This window comes from Colias croceus, chromosome 5 (genome assembly GCF_905220415.1).
Source record: "Colias croceus chromosome 5, ilColCroc2.1".
In the NCBI taxonomy this organism is placed as follows: domain Eukaryota; kingdom Metazoa; phylum Arthropoda; class Insecta; order Lepidoptera; family Pieridae; genus Colias; species Colias croceus.
Window position 1 is genome coordinate 3,814,579 of NC_059541.1, and position 24,037 is coordinate 3,838,615.

General features: G+C 32.6%; 1 protein-coding gene across 1 annotated transcript; it reads right to left on the bottom strand.

Moving 5' to 3' along the window:
- Nucleotides 1-9,493: 9,493 nt before the first annotated feature.
- Nucleotides 9,494-20,360, bottom strand: LOC123692094 (tetraspanin-2A). The gene is made up of 5 exons (XM_045636738.1): nt 20,191-20,360; nt 13,875-14,072; nt 13,389-13,565; nt 9,982-10,167; nt 9,494-9,695 (listed from the first exon to the last, which is right to left on the bottom strand). Exons 1-5 carry the CDS (start codon nt 20,296-20,298, stop codon nt 9,615-9,617), a joined length of 750 nt encoding a protein of 249 aa, XP_045492694.1. The 5' UTR covers nt 20,299-20,360; the 3' UTR covers nt 9,494-9,614.
- Between the last annotated feature and the right edge of the window lie 3,677 nt (nt 20,361-24,037).

Genomic DNA, 24,037 nt, shown 5'->3' on the forward strand with positions numbered 1-24,037 from the left:
ATTTTTTTAAAATAAGAAATATCATGAAAATAAACATAGACTCAACAGCAATACAAAATTTAAGTTCCACTTTTAACGATAAAGTGGTTTGGCACCTTTAGAAAGACTTACAAATGCTTATTTTTGATACTTACTTTCAAATGTTGCGAAATACCTCCGTATTAGGTGCTTTTACCTTACCTGTGATAACTACATAGTATACCAGTGATAACTGCGTTAAAAACAACCGACTTCAAACTTGCACTTGCAACATTTACAAATACAGACAAAAATGCTCATAAAATAAAAACTAATGGGCCTATCCGAATAAATTTTATTTTATTTTTTTTATGGGACCAATTCGACACCATCCCGCATCGAACAAAAAAAGAATCACGTAAATCGGTTCAGAAATCTCGGAGTAATCGGTGTACATACATAAAAAAAAAACATACCGGCCGAATTGATAACCTCCTCCTTTTTTTTGAAGTCGGTTAAAAACAAAGTCACTTTCTCTGTCCCTATGTCCCAATGTATGCTTAAATCTTTAAAACTACGCAATGGATTTGATGCGGTTGTTTTGAATTGAGTATTAACCGATATTCTGAATAAATAATATTGCTACCAAAGTCCATATAACTCATATACCAGCATAGGGAACATAATATCGTACAAATCAAAGCAAGCACACAAGTTGTTTACATACATACGTCTTACAACACCCAACAACTAAACAACTCAGTCTAACTTTCCTGTTGCGAATGCTATCGATATTGCAACAAATCACCTTAATTCTAACTACGATGAAGTAGGTACCTATAAATAGTTAGCCATACAAAATATACGAAGGTACAATATGTAAAGTGGCAAGTTTATTTTTGCAGTAAAACTTCTTCAGGCGCGTTGAGAGTAAACTTTTCTAAAAACCTAAAAACTTCTTAAAATATCAAGGTCGCGTCAAGGTAATACCGTCACGTTACCGTAAGGTGACGATTTTGGTATTTATGAATCTTGCCAAAGAAGTTTCACTTCTGACACGTGTGCTTGGCACCCACTCTTTTTTATTAGTTCCTCGATACCAGCGATAAATTTTATTTGAACCCGGCAACTTTGTAAATTAATGTGGCCAAGTGGTGGACCTAACTGAAACTTACGTTTACGAAGTTAGCGAGTTCGCATTCGAACTGTTACGTCTTGATCTAATGAAATAAAGAGGACATATTATTGCCCCTTTAAATTGATAGTTACGACTTTTTCACGCATTGGATGTTTTAATAAAATAGGTATTTTTATTGAAATGTAATTTAGCAAATGAAAAATACATTTATCACTATAGCTATGAAAAATCTCACCTTACAATTGAAGTGTTTAAAATATTTCGTTAAATTGAAATGAAAACAAGTGGTTTGTGTATCGTGTTATTGGGTAATGTTTATTAATAAATATCACAGAGCTTTAAATATCTCAATTTATGTGTTCAATTAAATAATTCCAGTCTCCAATACTAGTTTAGGTAATAATTATATTTATATTTATCAGTGAAAAATACTTAATACACCTAAATTCGTAAACAGTTTGTAAATTTATGATCAAGGGTTAACCTCATTAAAATTAGCGTCACCCAATCCTTGTCACGCTCAATTTGTAACAAATCAGCATTTGTCGTAATCCAACGTTACCGACTTTTAATCTGCGATGTTCCTATAAATATAGCGGGAAACAATTAACGTTATCATCCATCTTAACACAATTACAGGTTAATAAGTTTAGCACACGACTCAGCCAAGTCGGTGAGTTCACAAAGTTGTAATTACTGGAACTAGGGCGTCACTATTGCAGTGTCTTAGCGTCTGCGAAACAGGAATGTACTTAAATTTACTCATTATAAACTAAATGCACGTAACTCACGTACTAGACGCAATTAACATGTGCTATTAAAGGTTATTTCTCTTCCTATAATGCTAGCACGGGTAGTTTCAGTGTTAACAGTTGTTTCATTCGTTTATTTAGTTGGTAAGTTAGATCTGATATATAACGAGTTTACGACTCATAGAAGACTAATAAGAAAATAGAAATATAGGTATCTAAAGAAACAATGAAATCATAAAGACTGAATACTATAATCTATAAAAAAACATTAAGGAAACCCCAGCTATTATGTAGCTCGTAGAGATTAAAGATTTCTATACTTTTTGGAAACTCTGAAGCAGCTGTACTTAGGCTATACTAAGCATTATCATAAATAGAGCTCATATATCATCATAATGTGGACAGATTAAATAACTTGAATGGGTTAACGGACAACATAATAATTAGGCGAAAAAAAAAACATAATTAACGCTCTCTTATTTTAACATTAATCTAATTTTATCATCACTCCATTGCCATAATAAAATATGTACTCCCAGCTCAGCAGAAGTTTACAATTTACATATAATGTGTACGTACCTACGACCCATGTTACATATTGCGACATAATGACGGGCCATTGTATTACCGTCTATCAAGAATTTACCATTACTTGCGGCATAGTAAAACGAGAGAAGTAGGCCAACTCCCGGCGTTTAAGAGCGCAAGGTACCTAAACTCGCCGCTCAAAGCAATGGCGTGGCCAGCACGAGACCAGAGTGGGAACCGAGCGCCGTTGTGTGCGTGCGTACGTATATGAACTGGGGATGTAGACAAGCGCTCCGCATACATACAAACGGCGCGATGTAATTTTGTTCGAAGATAACATACTTCTCTATTTCTACTATGCTTGCGGTAAGCCTACCGCTATACAGGTTCAATTTCCTCGATTCAACATAATTGCTGAGTGCAAATGTGAGGTGCACTTTGCGTCAACACGTCTTGAATACGAAAAGATGGACGTCTATCAAGCGTAGGCAAGTGAAATGCTTTGAAATTGTTAAAGTAAAATTCATAGGATAAGTGATTTAATAGTGTAATTGTACTGAATACGAACAAAGAGATTAATATTCGTCTATTGATAACAATATGTTAAAAGTCTATATAATCGTTTTCCTACTGATTCAAATCCATTTAACGTTTAATAATGCGTTTGTTTATGTTACCTATTTGTGAAATGGAAAGGTTACTTACTAACTTTAACTAGTTTAAGTTACAATTACCTACTAAATAAATAACATCATTTTATGATAAACACTTACGACACTATATTACGCGCGATGAATGTGTTCAGTCTATCTAAGACTTGTTAAATAATTTATAAAAACACTATGTAAAACATTTTCATATCACAGTTGAATACAGATAAAAAATATCCAGCATCTCACAAGAAATATAAGGTGAATGTAGAACTTAATACCACCATTTAAAATACATCAAGCTGTTACAATCTCCTTACCGCTGGCGACGATCACATCAAGTGGATTTATTGCAAGCGTTTACTTGCTACATTGTGGACTCTATGAGGTAAACAGTAATTACACGTTTATTGTTCAGGAATTTCAGTAATCAGCAACAATGATGGTAAATCAGCTTGGATAATTCAATTATTGGAATGATTGTGCGTGATTATAGTCACATGGGAAAGATTTCTTTAGTATAGCAGATGACTGTAGAGTGTTGTTCAAATACAATGAAATAACATTCCATTTTTTTTAATTATATAAGCGCTATATAATATTGGTGGAAATTATGTAAGAATAGTTTTCCGCCCGCGTTAGCCGCATTTTCAAAGAAAAGCCGCATAGGTCCCGTTTCCGGGATAAAAACGATCCTATGTCTTAATCCAAGTTACCCTCTATATGAAACAGCAACAAACACACACACATCCTCAAAAACTTTCGCATTTATAATATTAGTAGGATGAGTGGATCCTGATTATTTTAATTTGGTGACAATAGAGCTCTCCGAGGTGTGCAGTATAATGAATAAATAATTATGTCCAAGTTGAAAAAATAAAACATTATTTTTAATAATCATCAAAATAAAAAAGAAATATCGTACAGAATATTCTTTTAGGTCAAAGGAAATGGAAAGTTCGGGTATTTTCTTCGTAGAACAAATTTAGGTAATGGTTTATTATATAAATTTTATACTAATTGTAACAACTCCCTAAAAGATATCGAGTATTAGATTCCAGTTCAATTTTGAAGCCTTTCAGCGAATTTGTTTAAATTACTTCTTTGCAAGCTTACGTCTATGAATAAGGATTGAGTCTAGCAATTACTTTATTTTATTTATTCTAGACTTATTTTTGAGACCGTTTTGCGATTTGAAATGAGTAATTATAATTAACGTTAATTAGATTTAAATTAGAAACTAGATATAATTATATTATTTACATTGAAATTTATTAACTGAAATAGAAGTATCTAAAGGAAATTGTTATCTTATATCTTAATAAGTTTAAAATACTATTCTATTTCTAACTACTGTTATAATACTTAATTCTTGATGAGTTATAATAAAATGTGTGTAAAAAATAGCATAGACCTGGCCACAAAACCATCACGCAAAAATTCTAAGGTAGATGTTCCATATTTTGTACACTTCTGTAAATGTATACCTATATCAAATAAGGTAACTTCCAATCCGTTCAGGGTAAATGAGAGAAAATTCACATTTGCTTAATAGGTACGTAACCATCCGAGTCGGCGAATCTAATTCCGAGTGTTTTCCATTAGTCTAGGCCTAGTCGAAGATAATTAGAAACTTGTGTGTGCTTAATTTAGCACGTGAACGCGTTCTAATTGTTTGTGAACTTGATTACATGTTTGTTGTGTGATTTTAAGAATGGAGAAATCTACATAAAGTGATTTTATAAAGCTGAAGAATTTGCAAGTGTTTGCATATTTGCGCTTATCTCAGAAACCATGGGTCTGATTTGAATTATGAACTTGATTCAAAGAAATGGTTAATTTTTTGGAAAGCGTAAATGTATAAATTACACCGACTAACTAAGACATTTGCTTGAGTTTTAATACAGTGCACATTTTATTTTTTAAATTTTTAAGACTAAATAAGTCAAGCGTTAGATATACTGTCAACCTATTATCTTAATAGACATCCTCTAGACTCTAGAAATATCAACTTTCTGAGACAGTGATAGATTTTAAGGTTAGTAATATACATTTTGCGCGTACATTGAATTTCTGGTATAGCTCAAAAATAATTGAATATAAAATGATTTATAGATTTTATTTGCAATAAATAAAGCGGATTTTGTGACGTACACAGGATATTTGGTTTTGATGCGCTCCACGAACAATAAAATATGGCTACAATGATTTAAACACGTCGATAAATGAACAGACTCCAGTAAATTATCTTCGCACTCGAGTTAATCCTGAACTTTTGTCATATTTAAACGAATCGTTGAGTCACAATGAAATTGCATTTAAAAGTGTTTAATTTTTCGATTACTTTGGGTTGCGTTGTTTATTGGATAAGATTAACAGTTTGATTATTATTTATCCTATATACCTCTATAAACGCGACAATAATTCTGTCTGTTTTTCTGCCTGTTCCGCTTTTAAACTTAGACACCAAAAATGTGTTTAGAAACAAGAATATACTTTGAAAGAGAAATTAAACAAAACGCTGAGATTTTTTTTTGGAAGGAAGACCTTGAAATTAAGACTTTTTCAGTATTTTGTTTTGACATTTGGAATTGGTGGAAAAAGGAATCATATTGCATGAAATGTAATCAGGTTATTAAATTACGACAGACGAGTTTTTCCAATGGAATTTGATGTAAGCTCTACATTTTATTTTGTAAGATCCGTGTTATAAATTGATTTTTTTTGCTTTTTGAAATAAACTTTTTAAACATTTTTCTGACTATATACCCACTTTTATTACGGCTTATGTTATATAATAATTATTTATAATAAAAGTGCATTGCAACTATTTGAAAAGCAATATATTTTCTATACTTACCTGAAATGGGAAATAGAGTTACCAATCTAAACTCCACAAAATATCCAATTTATCAACTAATATTTCACCGTACTTTAATTCGACTTCAAAAGCCTCAAAGCAATGGTTTTTTTCATCAAGTAATTCTCTAATATTTTATCGTTTTCCCTAAGGAAAGTACCGGCAGTAACAAAGTTGGTGGGCAGCAAACAATTAGAGGAAGTTAGGATCGGGGCTATGGATTTGTTTGCTCTAAGTCGTTGTTTGTTGCCTATAAACATTCCTACACAGGATATTAGCCCTTGTCCGGATGTACCGTTCTGTCGACTTTAGCTTCATGCAATCTTTGCGCTTTTTGTTGATTTGTAGATTGTGTAGCAAGAGTACTCGTATAGTACTCGGTATGGAAATGTAGTACTACCATATTATACCTACAGAGTGTACAGTGTACGTAATTCTAATGGACTAGATATTGATGGGTAGGTAATTGATTTTTGAAAATTTACCGGAGACATGAATACTCTCAAATAAATGAGTATATAATATAATAGAGCTCTTTATATCTTTTTTTTTCAAAAACAATAAAATCAAATAATTATATTTCGAATAATTATTTGATCTGTATGCATATTGCAAAACCACGCAAAATTATTGCACTTTTATGTTTGATGCCATTCGTAAATGGAAAATTATAGTAATAAATACTAGTAAAATATATTTTAATCGAACAAAGTAGCAGCGTACACTAGTTTGTCATCTAGTTTCTAAGTAAAGCTATTCTTGATTTCAAGACATTTTCTTGGAAATTCAGAAGTTTTGTATACTCAGGTAATACAAATATTTGTTGCTAAGGTTTTTTGGACATTGTTTTACTTCAAGGTTTCATCTTATTTCTGAAAAGAAAGTATCTTTGGAATACTTTATGTACACATTTCTAGTTACATGTTTTTTATTTACCTAAATAAATTATTTTCAAAACATGTTGTTATAACAAGTTTGTTCATTAGCTTAAATAAACCCACAATTTCGCATATTCAATTTCAAATAGCTTATTTGTAAAATCATTCAGTATTTCAATATAAAATGAAACGCAATTTAGATATCAAATAAATGTATGCATTTCCTTTAATAAAAATCCATCTATCGCTGCAGGATCACAACTTATTACAGTAGCAAATGAACCGATAACAGACTTTCATGTTTCTCCACTGATCCAGCCAGTATAAGTTGATCCCTTTATATGCGTGTATGTAATTACACTAGAGCTCTTATGCAGTATGTAAAAGAGTTGAATGTATTGTGTCAGTTTTATCGCCGTGTGAGTTATGAGGGATCTTGATAAATTGGCGGAGGTGCATCTGTATAAATTCATACAAGCAACGGGCGCCTTCCGTCGCGACGCGGTGGTTATGTCAAGGAAATAGACCCGCTGTGTCGAATTGAAATCGGAGTCAAAGTGAAGAATCAGTGTTTCACCGTTAACATTGTTTTCATTATTTACTACTGATTTTGATTGGTATGTGATATACTGTGGCTGCCTTTGGACATCATTTTACAGAGAGCAAGCTATGTTTACTTGCAAACAAAGGTTTTATTTATTTATGGACATACATCTAATTTTAAACTGTGTAAAAAGCCTTTCAATCAATATACTTATTTAGTTTTGTATGGCATATTTCATTAAGTTTTGTATGTCATTGATGTTCGTCTTATTATAATTCTGTGTAAAATCTATCAATGTTTTCCTCTCTATAATTTTATATCTCTACAATTTGGTGCATGTAGAAAGGTAAATTTCAAGATTGCAGTCTGAAGCTAATTAAATTTTTCTTTTAAGATATTTAAAGGTATTAAATGTTGAAAAATATATCTTAGACGTAAACAAGTGAATCGTTAATGTAAGAAGGTTCAATTACCCATTTATTTGCAGATTTTGTTGCATACTCTACTCATCAAAATTAATATAATAAAGATTTATTTATGCAACACAACTTTATTAAAAAAGCTTTGATACCAATTAAGGCGAAACTCTATCTTCCAATTTTCTGAAAGCATCTATATAATTATCGTTCTTTGTGAATACATAATGTTTGGGTTAATGTATTTGTTTGGTGTAAACTGATCTGACGTTGTGTACCCAGTGTCATTTCATTTGTTTTGCGAACGATAAACTAATGTGTTTGGACGAACATTTTGGTATATTATGGTGAGTCAGCTCCTACATTTTATGACAGTCATTGGAAATTATATTCTTGCTGCGTGTAATTTTGTTCAATAATATTCATGTAAAATTGACACTCATTTAAAACGGAGGGCTGTTAATTGTACGGTCAGCAACTAATATTGCTTATCATCACTGTAACCCGAACTATTCATTAAACGATGCTAATTATATCCAATTAAGTAAGTTATTTATTTGTCAAATTCTATATTTTACAATGTGGCAACACTCATTGAATTATACAAATATATTACATGTGGATGGAATTTTTAATGTCATTCCTAGTCGCAATGCATTAGCATATTCGTTTGATAAAATTAAATAAAACAGTATTTACAGTTCATTTGCAATCATTCAATTTGTATTCAATTCATTCCTTGCCCACATTTCATTATATTTCATTCCTGCCTTATTCATAACGTTAGTTTCAATTACTCAATGAAAATTGATAACCATATTCAGTTCGCTCTAACTACGGTAAATGTTTCATATGCGACATTGTTGTCGTAATTTGCATGAAAATGGTCAAATATTCCATTTTCATTAAATGGAAATGTGTATTGATTATTTGTTACCTAACCTATTCTAATTTATATAGCTATGTATTATATTTGGATGCAGTACCTATGTTGTTTTGAAATATGTATCTTTTTTTTTTTATGTCAGAGCAAGCAAAGGAGCAGGTGGGCCACCTGATGTTAAGTGGTCACCACCGCCCATAAACACTTGTAACACAAGGAGTGTTACAGGTGCTTTGCCGGCCTTTAATGGACAAATATGCTCTTTTCTTGAAGGCCCCAATGTCGTAGTTGTTCGGGAACACCGCAGGTGGCAGATCGTTCCACAGTTTCACCGTACGCGGAAGGAAGTTGCGGGTGAAGCGGTGTATCTGTTTCTTTATGTTCCGTTTTCTTCTCCGAGTAGGTCCTGTTCTTTAGATATAATTTGAACATTGAAAATAAGTAATGCCTAAAATGTTATATTTTATTTCGAAATTAATTAAAAATAGAATTGCCGTGAATCAATTGCCACTTGTTTAAAACTCTATTGACCTACCAAGTTCTTGTTAGATAGATTATTAAGGGGCTTTGCCATTGCATTATGCAATTAATAATATTTAATTTAAGATATCACCTAAGAAAATGTTTAGTCCATTCAAAGTTTTTACTAATTGCGACATTTATCCATACTAATATTATAAATGCGAAAGTAACTCTGTCTGTCTGTCTGTTACTCAATCACGCCTAAACTACTGAACCAATTTGCATGAAATTTGGTATGGAGATATTTTGATACCCGAGAAAGGACATAGGCTACTTTTAATTGCGAAATATGTGCCACGGGCGAAGCCGGGGCGGACCGCTAGTTATGAAATAAAACAACTCTTATTTTTGTACGTATATTTAATTTCAAATGTTACATATAAATGGAACTTAATTAAAAAACGGTGGTTATTAAATGTTTGTCAATAAAATAATATGAAAATTTCATAAAACACTAAAAATAGTTCTTATGCTAATGTATCGAATTAATTCTTATATGATATAGATTCCTCTTCTTCCTTCTTCACTGCTTGGATAAGGACGAGAGACATTACGGAGTTTATAACCTGTAATTATATTAAATGTTTAAATAAAAATGCATATTAGATAATAAAGTCCTGTAAGAACTTAAAAGAAGTTCATTGACTGTAATGAAATTTAGTTAAAAATGTATATCATATTAATTGTATACATGCATTCATATTTTTGTTCATGCGTCCATAACAAACATTTTCAAAGTGAAACCATATGTAGCTGCGTAAAGATCTTTTGCTAATCATAAGAAACAAACACAAAAATTATAAAGCCTCTTCCATCAACAGCCTCTATGACTCCTACTTTCTTTTTACTTACATTAATCATGCACGACGCGAGGACGATACCAGCCAGCCAGCTAGTCTTGCCCTCGAGGAACCACGTGAGTTCATCCACGCAGCCATGGAAGTACGCATTACCAGTCACTGAGTCGCGGCACTCTGAGGGCAGAGGCTTGTTCAGGTTTATGAAGTCCATGGGGCCGTCTGCGCCGCAACAGCCGATCTGTAACAAATTTATTTTCTAATTTTAGATGGTGATTTGTATAGTGACACTAGTATTGATTAAGTTATTTATATGGAAATTGTTTTAGATGGTGATTTGTATAGTGACACTAGTATTGATTAAGTTATTTATATGGAAATTGTTTTAGATGGTGAGTTTGTAATGTATTGTAGCCACTACATAATAGGTTGTAATTTTCTCGAATTAAGCTCATTAGTAATTCGTAAACATTTTTACATAATATGAAATGAATTATAGCATTAAAAAAATTGTAGATACTACATTTTACAATTGGGCCGATTTTTCAATCCTTGGTTAAAATTTATCCGTCCAATAAAGTACCTATTACACGAACATTTTAAAATGTCACATATAAACTGTCAAATACGGACAATTAGAATACATTTTTGAAATGGTAGTTTAATAAGTTATTCGATGAATAAGTTTTAACCAACGATTGAAAAATCAGCCCAATGTCTGATTAGTTATTTCTCTTTATGAAACAGAAAGATGATTAGTATTTTACATTAATTTCCATTTTTGTTTCGTTGACGATATTTTTATAGAATTCAATATGAACTATACAAAATCAGTATTTTAATTACTTAATTACGTTCTAAGAAGTAACAATAATAAAAGAGTGTTATATTATGTGTGAACTATCTTACATAGCGTAATGCCGTAATAAGTTCAAGTCTTTGCGACACTTTCAAGGGAGGTTAAGTTAAATTGGTTAAGTAAACTCTCGCAAGGAGATCCGCTGCGACTGATATGACAAAAGAAAGGAACCAACTTTAAGTGTTTTATATACTTATTCAATCCGATTGCCGTAATTGAAAATGTCTTTTCAAGTATTCTAGTGAAAGGATAGGTTCCTAAGAGCCGATTTTTCAATCCTTGGTTAAAATTTTATCCGTCCAATAAAGTATTACACGAACATAATATTAAAATGTCACCTGTAAACTGTCAAATACGAGCAAGTAGAATACATTTTTGAAATGGTAGTTTAATACGTTATTCGACGAATAAGTTTTAACCAAGCATTTGCAAGCATTGAAAAATCAGCCCTTAATTTCAAGTTTACGATTTTTTATTTTTCAGTAGGTATGTTTGATGCGAATTAATAAGTTTAGAAATAGTTAAGACAAGAACTGAATTAATTTATTAAGTTTTTTCTGTTTTTATCCATCGTTCCATACTCTATGACGTTATTGTCAAGCTAAAATGGATGTTCCAATTCAATTAGAACAAAACAAAGTCAATTTCATTAGCTTTTTGCAATTTCAGCAACTTTTGGAAGTAGAACGTGCACAACGTGCTTTAATAAAGGTTATGCATTTTAAACCATACAAATATTCTACTGAACTCCTTTACTCCACAACGGGCCTACTATCTGTACGCAAATTATATATTCTTGCAACTATCCTAAAAAAACATAAGGCTACTACATATGAAACTAACATAACGAATCGTAGAAGAAGAGACATTATTCCACTATTTCATAAAACGAACACATCATTTAGTAAGCGTCAGTACAATAGACAGTCAGAAATTTTATACAAAAATGTAAATAAAATTTTAAATATATATGGAAATCGATATAACGAATGTAAAAAACATACCTTAAAATGGCTTAAAGAAATTAGTTATACAGAAGCAGAAGACATTTTAAAAACATGTAAATAGTAGGGAGTAAAATGAAGATGTTAAATAAAAAAAAAAAAAAAAAAAACACATTTCTTTAATTCTTACGTACATTACACAAACAACAACATGCGAACACACATACACCCACACACACTCACACACGCACTCACACACACACTCACACACACACACACACGCATCCATTCTACCAATTTTTAGAGTATTTTTATTTTTATGTATTACCTTATTTTTTAAGCTTTCTTTTAATTGTTAATGCCTAGTAATTGTTATGGAAGAGAAGCGCCTTCTAACACAAGTGAAATTTGTCACTTAAATGAAGGCACTTACCTCCAACCCGAGATGAAAACTTGTTTAAAAGAAATAAACAATTTTTATTTTTATTTTTTTTATTATTTATTAGCATCGTTGTTCTAAACGGGGTCTCCTTAGACCCCACGTCAACATACACGATGATGGTTTCTTTAAATAAATAAATAATTACAACTTTGTGAACTATTTTATTACTACTGACACTTCAAATATATCCTAACATCCAACGTTCCATACTCGTTATTGTCAAGCAGCATAACATAAAATGGATGTTCCAATTCAATCAGAACAAAACGCAGGCAATTTCATTAGCATCGTTGTTCCAAGCGGGGTCCCGTTAGGCCCCACGTCGACGTTCCAATGCTTTCGGTTTGATTTCGCTCGTCTTTTTGTCAATATACCGGATTGCCCTCTTCACCTGCTAGTTTCACTGATTGGACAATCACGATGATTTGTTTGGGAGGGAGAAATTGTTTCGTTTTCCAGTAATTAATGAACTTTGTTTTACATTGCCTGTACTGCTCTATCTGATTATTGTTATACATTTACAATTCGTAGGATGTAAACGTACGAATGAAGGGGATATTTTTACTTGAATTTTACTTGAATAAAAAAAACACAGTATTAAATTATTTTTAATATTTAGGAGGTTTTTGAAAACTTAAGAAAGAATAAATATTCTATTAATTTATACTAAAAATATTTATTATAAAATAAATATTAGTTTTATAACGTATAAATCTAAAAATTAAATTTCTACATGTAATAATTATCTCTGGAATTTTATTTACACCAATTAGTACCTACGTGTTATAGTTTTGTTATTTGTGACAAGATAATCATTAAGTACATATTAAGAAAACTATAGTAATAATGTTATAAAACAATAGCTACCAAGCTATGATATATAAAAAAGCTAGATACGTTACCCGCTCTCTATTTTGGCAAGAAAAAACTCAGCTAAGTGCCCGAGTTTCACTTAGTCACGCACCATTCAGCGTCGTGGCTGGACGTTCTTTTTATATTTTAATCGGCAGTTGTTATTACGAAGTACATGAGTGAGACATGTATTATGTCTCGTGCGTGAGAGTGAAAGAGAGAACAACTGTATTGGTGATAATGCGTTAGTAAGTAGGTATGTATTAATTACGCTGTTTTTTAGTGCAATGATGTTGGCGTATGCCGCGTCTACTAGTATAATAGGTCATTGCTACCAAGTAAATATAAAGTAATATTATACTTACACCTTCCTGTACCATCCTTAAGATTTCCCGACTGCCTTCATGCTGTGGGTTATTGATGAGTCTCACAATCACTTCCTTGATAAGAGGCTGGATACTTGAATCGTAAGTAGAGAAGTCCAGCACCACGCAGGCTCCCACCAGACCAAAGACGAATAGAGCTATTTGGGATGCTATGAACTGCAATTTAAATTAGAAAATTATTGAATTAGTACTCTTAATTATACGTGCATAGAAAGAAAGCTGTTGTTACGCGGTTCAGTACTTATATTAAAAATGTACAACCAAAACTTTGTGACGAAGAGACATATAAGCAAAAATTAAAGTATTATTTACTAATAATACATTATTGGAACGTATGCAGTTGTTTCAAATTGTAACAATGAAAAATACTTCAAATTCTAAACGTTATGTTATTGAAATTTATATGAAAGTAAGCTAAATAAAAAGCAAGTAAATCATTAAAAACCAAACCAGTTTTATCCTTACCGCGTATAAAAGCTTAACATTTTCCATTAGAGCCGATCCGCAACCGAGGAAAGCGACCACCATGATTCCGAGGGACGCTATCAGAATTATGTAAATGCCGATGAAGTATTTCTGCAGCTCCAGTATCCTCATCCACTCGTTGAACCCTGGCTCTATGCATATCCATAGACATAGAGCGAATATGGAGAGCCCGAAGAGCTGAAGACAACATAAGCTTGAATATTTTAAATATGACGATGCGCTTTTAGCGGGTGCACGTGTGCGTAGCGAGGAACGTAAAATTGTAGAGTACTACGTAGTACGTAGCGTTGGTATATAAGTCTCTACAAAATTGACTTTGTAAAGATAACTTTTGTTTTATGATTGTGAGTCTTGAATGCATTAGTTTAAGTTTAAAATATCCATATTATGATGAATATGTTCATTAATTATTATTAATAAAGAAAAAGCTAAGCTTCTTCAGCATCATATTGTTAAATAGCTCATTTTATTATTCAGTATATCGTTTGCTGCTGAAACTATATAGGGTGTAATCGTTAAGTGTGCACAAGCGATTATTCCGTAACTATTGCAGATATCAAAAAACTTTAAACTGACATCGAAAGTAAGATAATAAGACTTTAAAATGATATTTCCCGTTTAGTTTTTAAAAATTTATTACGGCCATTTTACTCGTAAGTTCTTTCGATATCAGTTTAAAGTATTTGTTATCTATAATAGTTAGGAAAAATCGCCTGTGCACACTTAACGATTACACCCTGTATGTAATGTAATGTAGAAAATAAATGAGTTCGTAGTACAAAATAAATGAAACCATAAACGACGCACGAGTTACTAACTTTTATGGAAAAAGTTGTGAATAATTCTCGATAAATTGACTGCGTTGCAACTTCGCTAGTTTAGCTGATCTGCGATGAAGATAAAACTATAAGGTAAAAACACCAATAGAGATATGTCGGATCTAAAAGTTTTATAATCTCATTAATGCTACGAGCGCGCCGTCAACTTTTATTTGGTAAGAACAAACATGAGGCTTACTATGTATTTTAAATATGAAATAAATATTTCAATACAATATGTCTCAATATTTTTTAAATATTACAGTTTATTTTCCATATTGGACTTTTTAATTTAATAGTAAATAGCTAGGTTATTATATCTATAATTGTATTCATTCAGAATGCTTACTACACATCCGAATTAGATAGGAACACATTATAAATTACACTATAACATAATACGCATAATATTCATTTGTAACCATCAAATACAAATAGGCCAATGTGTGTGTAGCGTTATGAATTACTAGCTTTCCGCCCGCGGCTTCGCCCGCGTTTTCAAAGAAAAACCCGCATAGTTCCCGTTCCCGTGGGATTTCAGGGATAAAACCTAGTCTATGTTACTCGTGGATAATGTAGCTTTCGAATGGTGAAAGAATTTTTCAAATCTGCCAAGTAGTTTCGGAGCCTATTCAATTCATACAAACAAACAAACAAACAAAAAATCAAACCTTTCCTCTTTATAATATTTGTAGAATTATACATGTTCACGTCATAATCCCAAAAGACCGATCGCCGTCTTTGAGTAATCAAGGCGGATATAAATTAGGTCGCGGCCCGCTCCTATCGCCGCTGCCGGCTGCGTTATCTTCGGAACAAAAAAGAGCCGTATCTACGCATCATTATACTTTGTCTGCAAAAACCTTTGTCGAGACAACAACTCTGTTCGCAATCCATTAGGGCCATGCCAAATGACGCGGAAAGTTGACTCATACGTTTGCGCGGTTTGTTGCTGGAAAAATCATATAATGCTCGGGTTTGTACCGCCATTAATGCTCGAATACACTCGCTGATACACGCTTTCACGATGATAAATGGTGCAATCTGTGAACGAAGCCGGACTAACTAATAAATTTGAAATAAAGAAAAATTGGAGCTATCAAAATTGGCTGCAACGTGTATCGTACGCGCGTTAATTCGTTTCGAGATAATATTTCACAAGGATATTGCTGTGAGATGTGTAAGCGTGGAGTCTAATCTATTAAATGACCGTACAAGAGTGATATTAAAGAAAAGTCAAATCAATTCTTCACGTAATTTAAGTGTTGTTCGCCATTTAACGTTTTGCATTATTCAAAAAGAGCATTACAATATGGCTAATAAATATTCCTATCGCAAGTCTCTTACGTACTTCATTTTGCTCTTTCGAGGGCCAAAAGACAGACTTTTTTGTGATGTTAAAAATTTATAGCGTCGTAAAAAGTCGCACAGAGCTCGTCTACTACGCCAGCGGCGTCTCTTAAGCGCGAATATGACATTACAATGTAGATACGTGAATATTTTCAACGTTAAATTTTATAACAGAGCGTATATCAGGAAGTTGGGGATTGTCGTAAAATGCTAGTTATTCTCGAAATATTTATTGTGTTCGTTTTGTGGAGATTTAAGCATTAAGTGGTTGTATTCGTTTAGCAGAGAGGCGTCAGCCCCGTTTACCTTCCTCAAGAGACACCTGCAAAGCCGGAATAATAAAGAGTTTTACAACGTTTCAAAATGGGACTTTTTCTCGCAATTCAACCGCAACGTGCACTTAAGGGATTTGAATATCTTATGTGGGAGATTTTATCTATGCCACGCAACACTCGGGAACCTGTACGTGCCAAATTTAAGATTTAAAACAATCATTTATGCCTTACAATATTTTTATGCTCATAAATATTGAAAGACATGGTGTTTAAAAATGTTGTTCTTTTTGAAGCGAGCTGCAAACTAATCGAGTTCTGAATATAACTGTAAGTATGTTATTTAATTTGGAAATATGTAACTGATTTTTATTAGAAAATTGAAAATTGCTTTCATTATTTCTTTTAATGAGAATAATTAATATCTGTTTCCTAATTAAATATATCCGAAGTAAAAAAATTATAAGTATCTGCTCACAATATATGTTTTGAGGTCTACATAGGTAAAAAAAAGACGGGTTGAACTCTGGGAGTGCCGGCAGAAGTGAAAACTTGATTGTTTGATATTTTGGAATGGTATCCGTCTTACGCATGGAATATAAGGGCTAAAAAACGACGCCGTCTTACGCTTTTTCGATCAGGCCACGTGTCCTGACGCGAGTTTAAGATTTTATACCCAATGTTAAGAAGTTTTCACTTCAGAAATCTTTTCATAGTTTCATGAGTGATACGATTGCAATATTGTTTAAAATGCATCCAATTAACAAACTTACACAAAAAATGTATCAATGATATTCATGGTATAACTGGTTAACAACATACCTATAAAAATGACCACAAATATTCACACATTAAACAAAGGCCTGCCATAATAGAATTTGCACTAGCGTAAAGCGCCATTCGTCTTGGCGCAAATCCAAAAGTCAATTATTGAAACCGACCTCGGGATACAAGTTCCACGATTATTTCATTTGTGCACCTTAACGAGTGCAAGACTGAATGACACTTGACGTTTAGGGTTTTTGGCGTCGACTCCAGTTTCCAATTTACTGTGAACGGGCGGCAGAGCGATTAATATTCGCGCCAGCTTGAATAAATAAATATATCAGCCGCTTTTAGGTCTAGAACATCGCTGCAGCGCTTTTCGATTGGGAAGGTAAAAATAAAATAGTGTGATGCTACCTATAGGTTTGGTCTATAACTTACATTGTTTATTTCCATAAATTTAATATAAAAAACAGCGTGTAAACCGTGTCAGAAGTGAAACTTCTTGTGTAAGATTTACAAATACCTTCCAAAATCATCGCCTTACTCCTTGACGTGACGGTATTGCTATGACAAGACCTTGAAATTTTAAAAAGTTTGACTTCAATTATATTAATATTATGTTTAAATCACAGTAGTTACATTTGAAACCAAGGGAATCAGAAGGAACTGTTTTATTATGAAGTAATTCATATCTTCCGGTACAATAGCAGAAGCTTTCAAGACTTATTAAATGGAATTGTGTTATCATTTTGTTTGAATTCTGAAAAGAAATTAACTTTTGAATTTCGTTTTTAATTTGGATGTTGATTGAACTGTTAGTTAGTTATTCGTTGTTAATATTACAGTTTATCGTGAAAAAGAAAATGGAAGCAAACATGAGTATTGTGTACCTAGTAAGTTACGAATGATGGAACTTGTTATTTAAGCATGATTTCATACATATCACTTCCTTAAAATTATTCCAAAAATTGTGATAATCAAACTAACTTCATAGAAGAAAAGCCTAATTCAAAGGTTTCCCTGCAGACATACAATACAATTTACACTAATAAATATATTATCATTTTACAAGTCATAACAATAACACAATTATATCAAAACAATACGTAACGTAATGTTGTGATGTTTAATTTTGCTAATTAACCCGGCTTAATAACCGCTGTATCGGGCGGCAAGTTATGTGGAGTGCGAGGATTTAGTGCGGCGACACGTGTTCCTAATGCCTTAGAATGGAAACATACGGGCTGGAAATGGGAGCGGAATCGTAGCGTTACTCTGCTGAGAAGTGTTTGTGTTTTGCTAAAAATTAAAGGACGTGTGGCACTCGGAGACCGCTGCGGTAAAGCTATTGCATGCTATCTATGCCTTCAAGCTACACCTCCGCCCGTCGAAGTGGGGAGCGTGAGGTTTTTTCGTTACGGAATTTCTCGATTCGGTCTCCGCACTCAAGGCCCGCGATAGAAGCTATGCAATAGCTTAAAAAAATGTTTTATTTTCTTTGAAACAATGCTTTGAAAATTATCACTGTGATAGATGCATACTTAAACTTTGAACATAGCAAAATGATGTTTTTAGTATGGCGCAATCACTTAAATTTTAAAAATATAGTTAGAAATGTGTCATTAAAGGCTGAATGAGAATCAGCACTAGCTGAATAGCTTTTTCTATGTATGTGTTTGTTTATATGTTTATTATGATAACGTTTTATATCCTATCTCCGTTAAACAAATACAGATTTTACTGTAGGTACAAAAGTTTTATTAGCTGACTGGAATTGTGTTACTTATTTTCCACGGCGTACGCGAAAGGAAAAGCATACAAATGGATGATTTACTCATGCGAATGAATATGATTAGCAGCGAATTGAGATAGATAAACACACGTGGTATATTGCTGTTTGTTAATTTCTAATGATACTTCAATAACGTTAATTTTTAATACGAATAGTTCAAATAATATGTGTAAATTAATTGATAGTGCAAAATGAATTTAGTGACGTAAAGACAGTTATATTAATCATAGAAGGATCATAGGTATAATATTTTTTATAAACAACGTTTAATAATTAAAATTGCTGTTCTTGTGAAGTACTGAGAATTAAATCTATAGGTTTTTATGTACATTTTTACGTTTATAATAATTAATTCGAAATTATATTTTTCTTTTAATTATTTATTTACAAAATAATAGTTGAGTATTGTAACGGTCAAGCATCAAATGCATTTCTGTACATTCGACACTTCAGATAACTTAGGTTACCCTTCTGTGTACAAAATTACTGAAAGCGACCATAATTCGCTTGTCCATCTAAAATTGTGCGAAACATCTGTTTTTTGTTGCTCTTTCCCTAAAGTTGGGTTCTTAATTTATAATTTACGAGATGGGGACTTTGTGCACAAACACATAACAACAATTTTTTGACATTTTTCATTAAAATATAGACTGCTATTATAGACAGCGTTGTTTATTGATATAGTTTTTGTTCTTGTTATTGGTATCTAAATTGTTTATTGCACAAATATGAATGAAAAACGAAAGGAAACGCTTGATGATATCATAGCTATATTATTTCATATTTGTAGTACCTATGAGTCAAACTGTGAATGTGTTGTACTTGGAAAACGGGACCAGGCTTATCTCGATGATAACGAATTCTTTATACGCTTTATTTTCAGTAATTTGATTCTCGGTGAATGAAGCGAGATAGTGAATATTTATACGCGATACGCGAAAAAGAGATGCAAGATTGCTCTACAAATTACTGTGGTATCTTTGATGACCCAAAATAATTATTTTACTGAGGTTTATTGAGGGTTAAATAACTTTTAAGCTCTAAGAATATGAGAATGTTTATGTGCATTTGTTTCTATACTAATTTGTGACACACTCAAGTAATTTCTTATATGTCACAAAAGATTAAACAATGAACTGGTAAACAAGTACCACATTAGAGTCAAGTTTATTGAACAGCCAGTTAGAGATACCTCAAACTGTATACAATTTTCCGATTCGTTTCTGTTGAAGAGGCTAAGAGGGAGCGAGTGAACGTGCTTGTAATTCAAAGTAAACAGCCTCGAAACTACTGACCCACAATACAACGTTGAAGCAGAACAGAGTGTACTTGATGCAATATATTTGGGATTCCAGTTTACCCACGCCCGGCCCTTGGCCGTCGCCTCTTCCTAGACCAGCCATCACTTTTCACTGCACTAAAACTTGACCACACTCACACACACCAGAATGGTAACTGTGTTATCAGCGATAACGTGAGCTAGGCTATCTGTGTTTGCTGAGATAACGGTGTGATACGAGGACGTAGTTGCCACACCTGCTTTGTTTTGCACTCGCTCATTTTGTCTATGCTTTTTGTTTTAATGATGGATTTAGTATATTATAGTTTAGTTTGTTTGTTTTGCGTGGACAACCTTCGCTTGAGGAAGGTTGGAGAAATTTTTGCGGGGTAATTTTTAGTCCAGTTAAAGTAAGTAGTATAAAATAAAGGAAATATATCAATCTAAAATTAATTAAATTGATAGACAATTTATTTCACTTGAAATCGCTAAAAATAATGGATACAACCTAAATATCCTTTTCAAGTAATAGGACTGTATTTTAAATAATTTACAATTGAGTTATAAAGGTCGATAAGTTTTTATTCAATTAAAACTCTTCCAATCAATGGAAATAAAAATAATTGAAACAGTTCTGGCAGTGCCACGGCATATAAATTCAAGTCGTTGGCCTATATTCGTGGCCTTGTCACCTCTACTGTAAAATTGATCAACGTTTTATAGTATCGCTCCGGTTCAAGTGAGACTGTATTTTCACTATTACCTTTCAACCTAGTTTGTACGACAATTTTAGTTATTTATTTTGTATACAAAAGAGATGGAACAAATGGAGGTTCTATTTTATCCAGCGACTATAATATCTATTGATCGTTCGAATTCTAGGTTCGATTTGTTTTAACGTTATTATTCTGTTTACGTGTAGTTTATTTTAGCGATTAATGACTATAATATAGTAAAACAATAACTTTATTGATAAAGACTTGGACAATTTTTATGATAAAGATTACTGAACGCTAATCTTAGTTTATGAATAAGGTCTAAGTTATTTCTTATAGTGCATTAATCTGTAGAATAAAGGCAATTCCCCACATTGTGATTACTTTTCCTATACTACTATCTAGATTCTAGACTTTCAATGTGGCAGTCTATCTGGTAATGTACTGGGGCTTTTACACAAATGACGCATTTGCTATTAACAATGGATGAATGGATTATAATTTTTTAAATTCCCTATATTTCTTTTTATCACTATATAAATTTGTATAAAACCCGCTAAACTATTACAACAGTGTCAAATAAATCTCTCTGCTATATGAGCATTATTTACCAATAAACAACCGCCCTACGAATTTTCCGCAGTAAATCTTGCAAGCATGCTCCCAGCCCTTATATATCAAGCCAATCGATGGTATATCCGATAAAACGTGTAGGAAATCCAATACGCGGATTCAAAGTACACAGGAACGGCTGCGGTCCGCAAGCTGTAAACATAAATAAGGAAGATGGACGACGTTTTAGAATAACCCCACGCACGAACGTTACTCGTAAATTCCATGCTTGATATAACATCACTTTGAAAATTCCTAACGGGTATTTATTTCAGGAAAGTTATGGCGGTAAATGTATTGTAATGGTTTATAATGCATCGGTGGCTGGATGCCGAGCATTCTGCCTGATTTATGGAATCTAGTCGTTATCTGGTAACTATGCATAATAATATTAAATTGTATCAAATGCTACGCAGAAGTCTGGTGATAGATTTCATGTGTACGGGAAATATCCCAAAACAAATGGAATCTTAATTTCTAGCAAGACATGCGAGTAAAGCAGGTGTAATTTTGAAATTATTAACACTTACGTGACTACGTCATCTATGTCGATAATGGAATTGATTTCACAATTTCAATTGGAAATGATTTGAATACTAGATACCTTTTAAAAGGATTATAAAGGAATAGCTTAAATGTTATGCATTTTATATTTATGAGCTAACAAAACGCTCGGTTGATTCATTTCGACATTTATGCATATTATACAATATTATCTCACCGAATTTTAAATCAAAATTAATTTTAAATGTAATCACTTTTCATAATAAGGTTAATCAAAAAGTTATTAACGCTACATGCCCGTAGAAATGATGTACGAAAGATAACATCGTTATTAAAATTAATAACGTCAAATTCAAAAATATTCCATTAAATTTCGTTTTAAAATTTGTCATGCGCGCTGAATTTTGCTGACGTTGCTTCAAATTATAACCGGAGTCGATCGATTATTCGCTGACCGGAAAATGTGACACCTGCACCTTTCTCGATTAACAATAACGTAACTAGTCGACTCCCTAAGGGCAAACATAATTAAATTATTCGTCAATATCGAAAAGGACATGTTTTGTGACCTGGAAATATTTGTATGGAAATAGAAAATATTTCATAGAAAATATGTAACTCTGATTTTTAGTATCAACTTTGAGTGACTGCTTTTGAGAGATACGAACATAACTTTTTGTGCAAAAGTCGCTATTAGCGAATTAAATGTAGAAGTTATTACACTATCAATGGTATAAGAGATCGCACCCTAGAAATAAGACCGCCATTTGTACATACTTTTATTTGCCTTCTATCTGTGTTTTATGGGGTACAATAATATCTATCTATCAATCTATAACAATTTCAATCGAATACAACACTGTAATAAGCACAATCTTTTGAAGGAATATATATTAATAAAATATAATAAGTGTTTTATCTCACTTAAACGCTATTTCTTCTTCCGTATACTTTTCAAGTGATGAAAACGCTGTGAAATGGAAAAGAGGTAAAACGCGAGGCTGTTTAATTTTACTTACAAGTATTAAATATATAAGGACTTTTGTTTTTTGTTGATTTGTAAACGAATTAATACCAACACTTTACTTTAATAGTGCGACTTACTAGCTTTTGATAGCCACTTACATAAAATTTATAAACGCGATTTCAATGCTAAATTTAGATTGTCACCTGAAATATTAAAAAAAAGTATCGTATTACAAACAACAATCAAGCAAACAAAATGGTAGCTGCAATGAAAATTAGCCACCTTGGCTGGAACAAATCGCAGAATTTAATTTCGCCCAAGTAAAACAAAAGGCGTTGACAACGCTGTAATTTGACGGGGGCAATAAAGAGAGGCACAAAGAACACACCGGTGGCCTCAATACAGGCTGACGTTGCACTCTCACTCAAAATTAATCTGCAAGAAGCCATTGCGGTGAGACGACGACTATTTACAAAAGCCTCGGGAGCATATTCCCCTCCTCATTTCCACGGAAAGGTGCAGGGTTGTCAGCTGCTACATTATTTAGATTTATACGAGTGCAGCGTCGTGTTATTTACTGGCGATATTTTTCGTTCTGTCAAGTCAGTCGACACAGTTTTAAATATTGCAATGTTATTAAACTTTTGAATGTAAAGTATTTTCGAGTTGTATAAAATTTGTATGTAACTCAGGATTTTTAATAACAACGTGCGTTTGTGTGAATAATAAGAATAATAAGAATTAAATCTCTGCCGAATATGCTAAGATTCCAAATATGAAGTATTTTAAAAATAATTTTGCTAATAATGCATCCTCAGGCTTGACACTTATCATTGCGTCAAATAAAATTGCAAGAGCAGAGTTGCATATCTAAAATTTTTAGTGGAATAAACAAAAAGCACACCCCTAAAAGTATTTTTGCGGGGACTCGTAGACATGAGTAAATAATTTCCCTGATTACCGTGCTACGTCTTCTCGTGCGACGGGAGTGTACCTCGACAAAAATATTAAATCCTTCTTCGTACCTTCCTTCCTCCTCGAGACATCTTCATATTGCTTTGGCA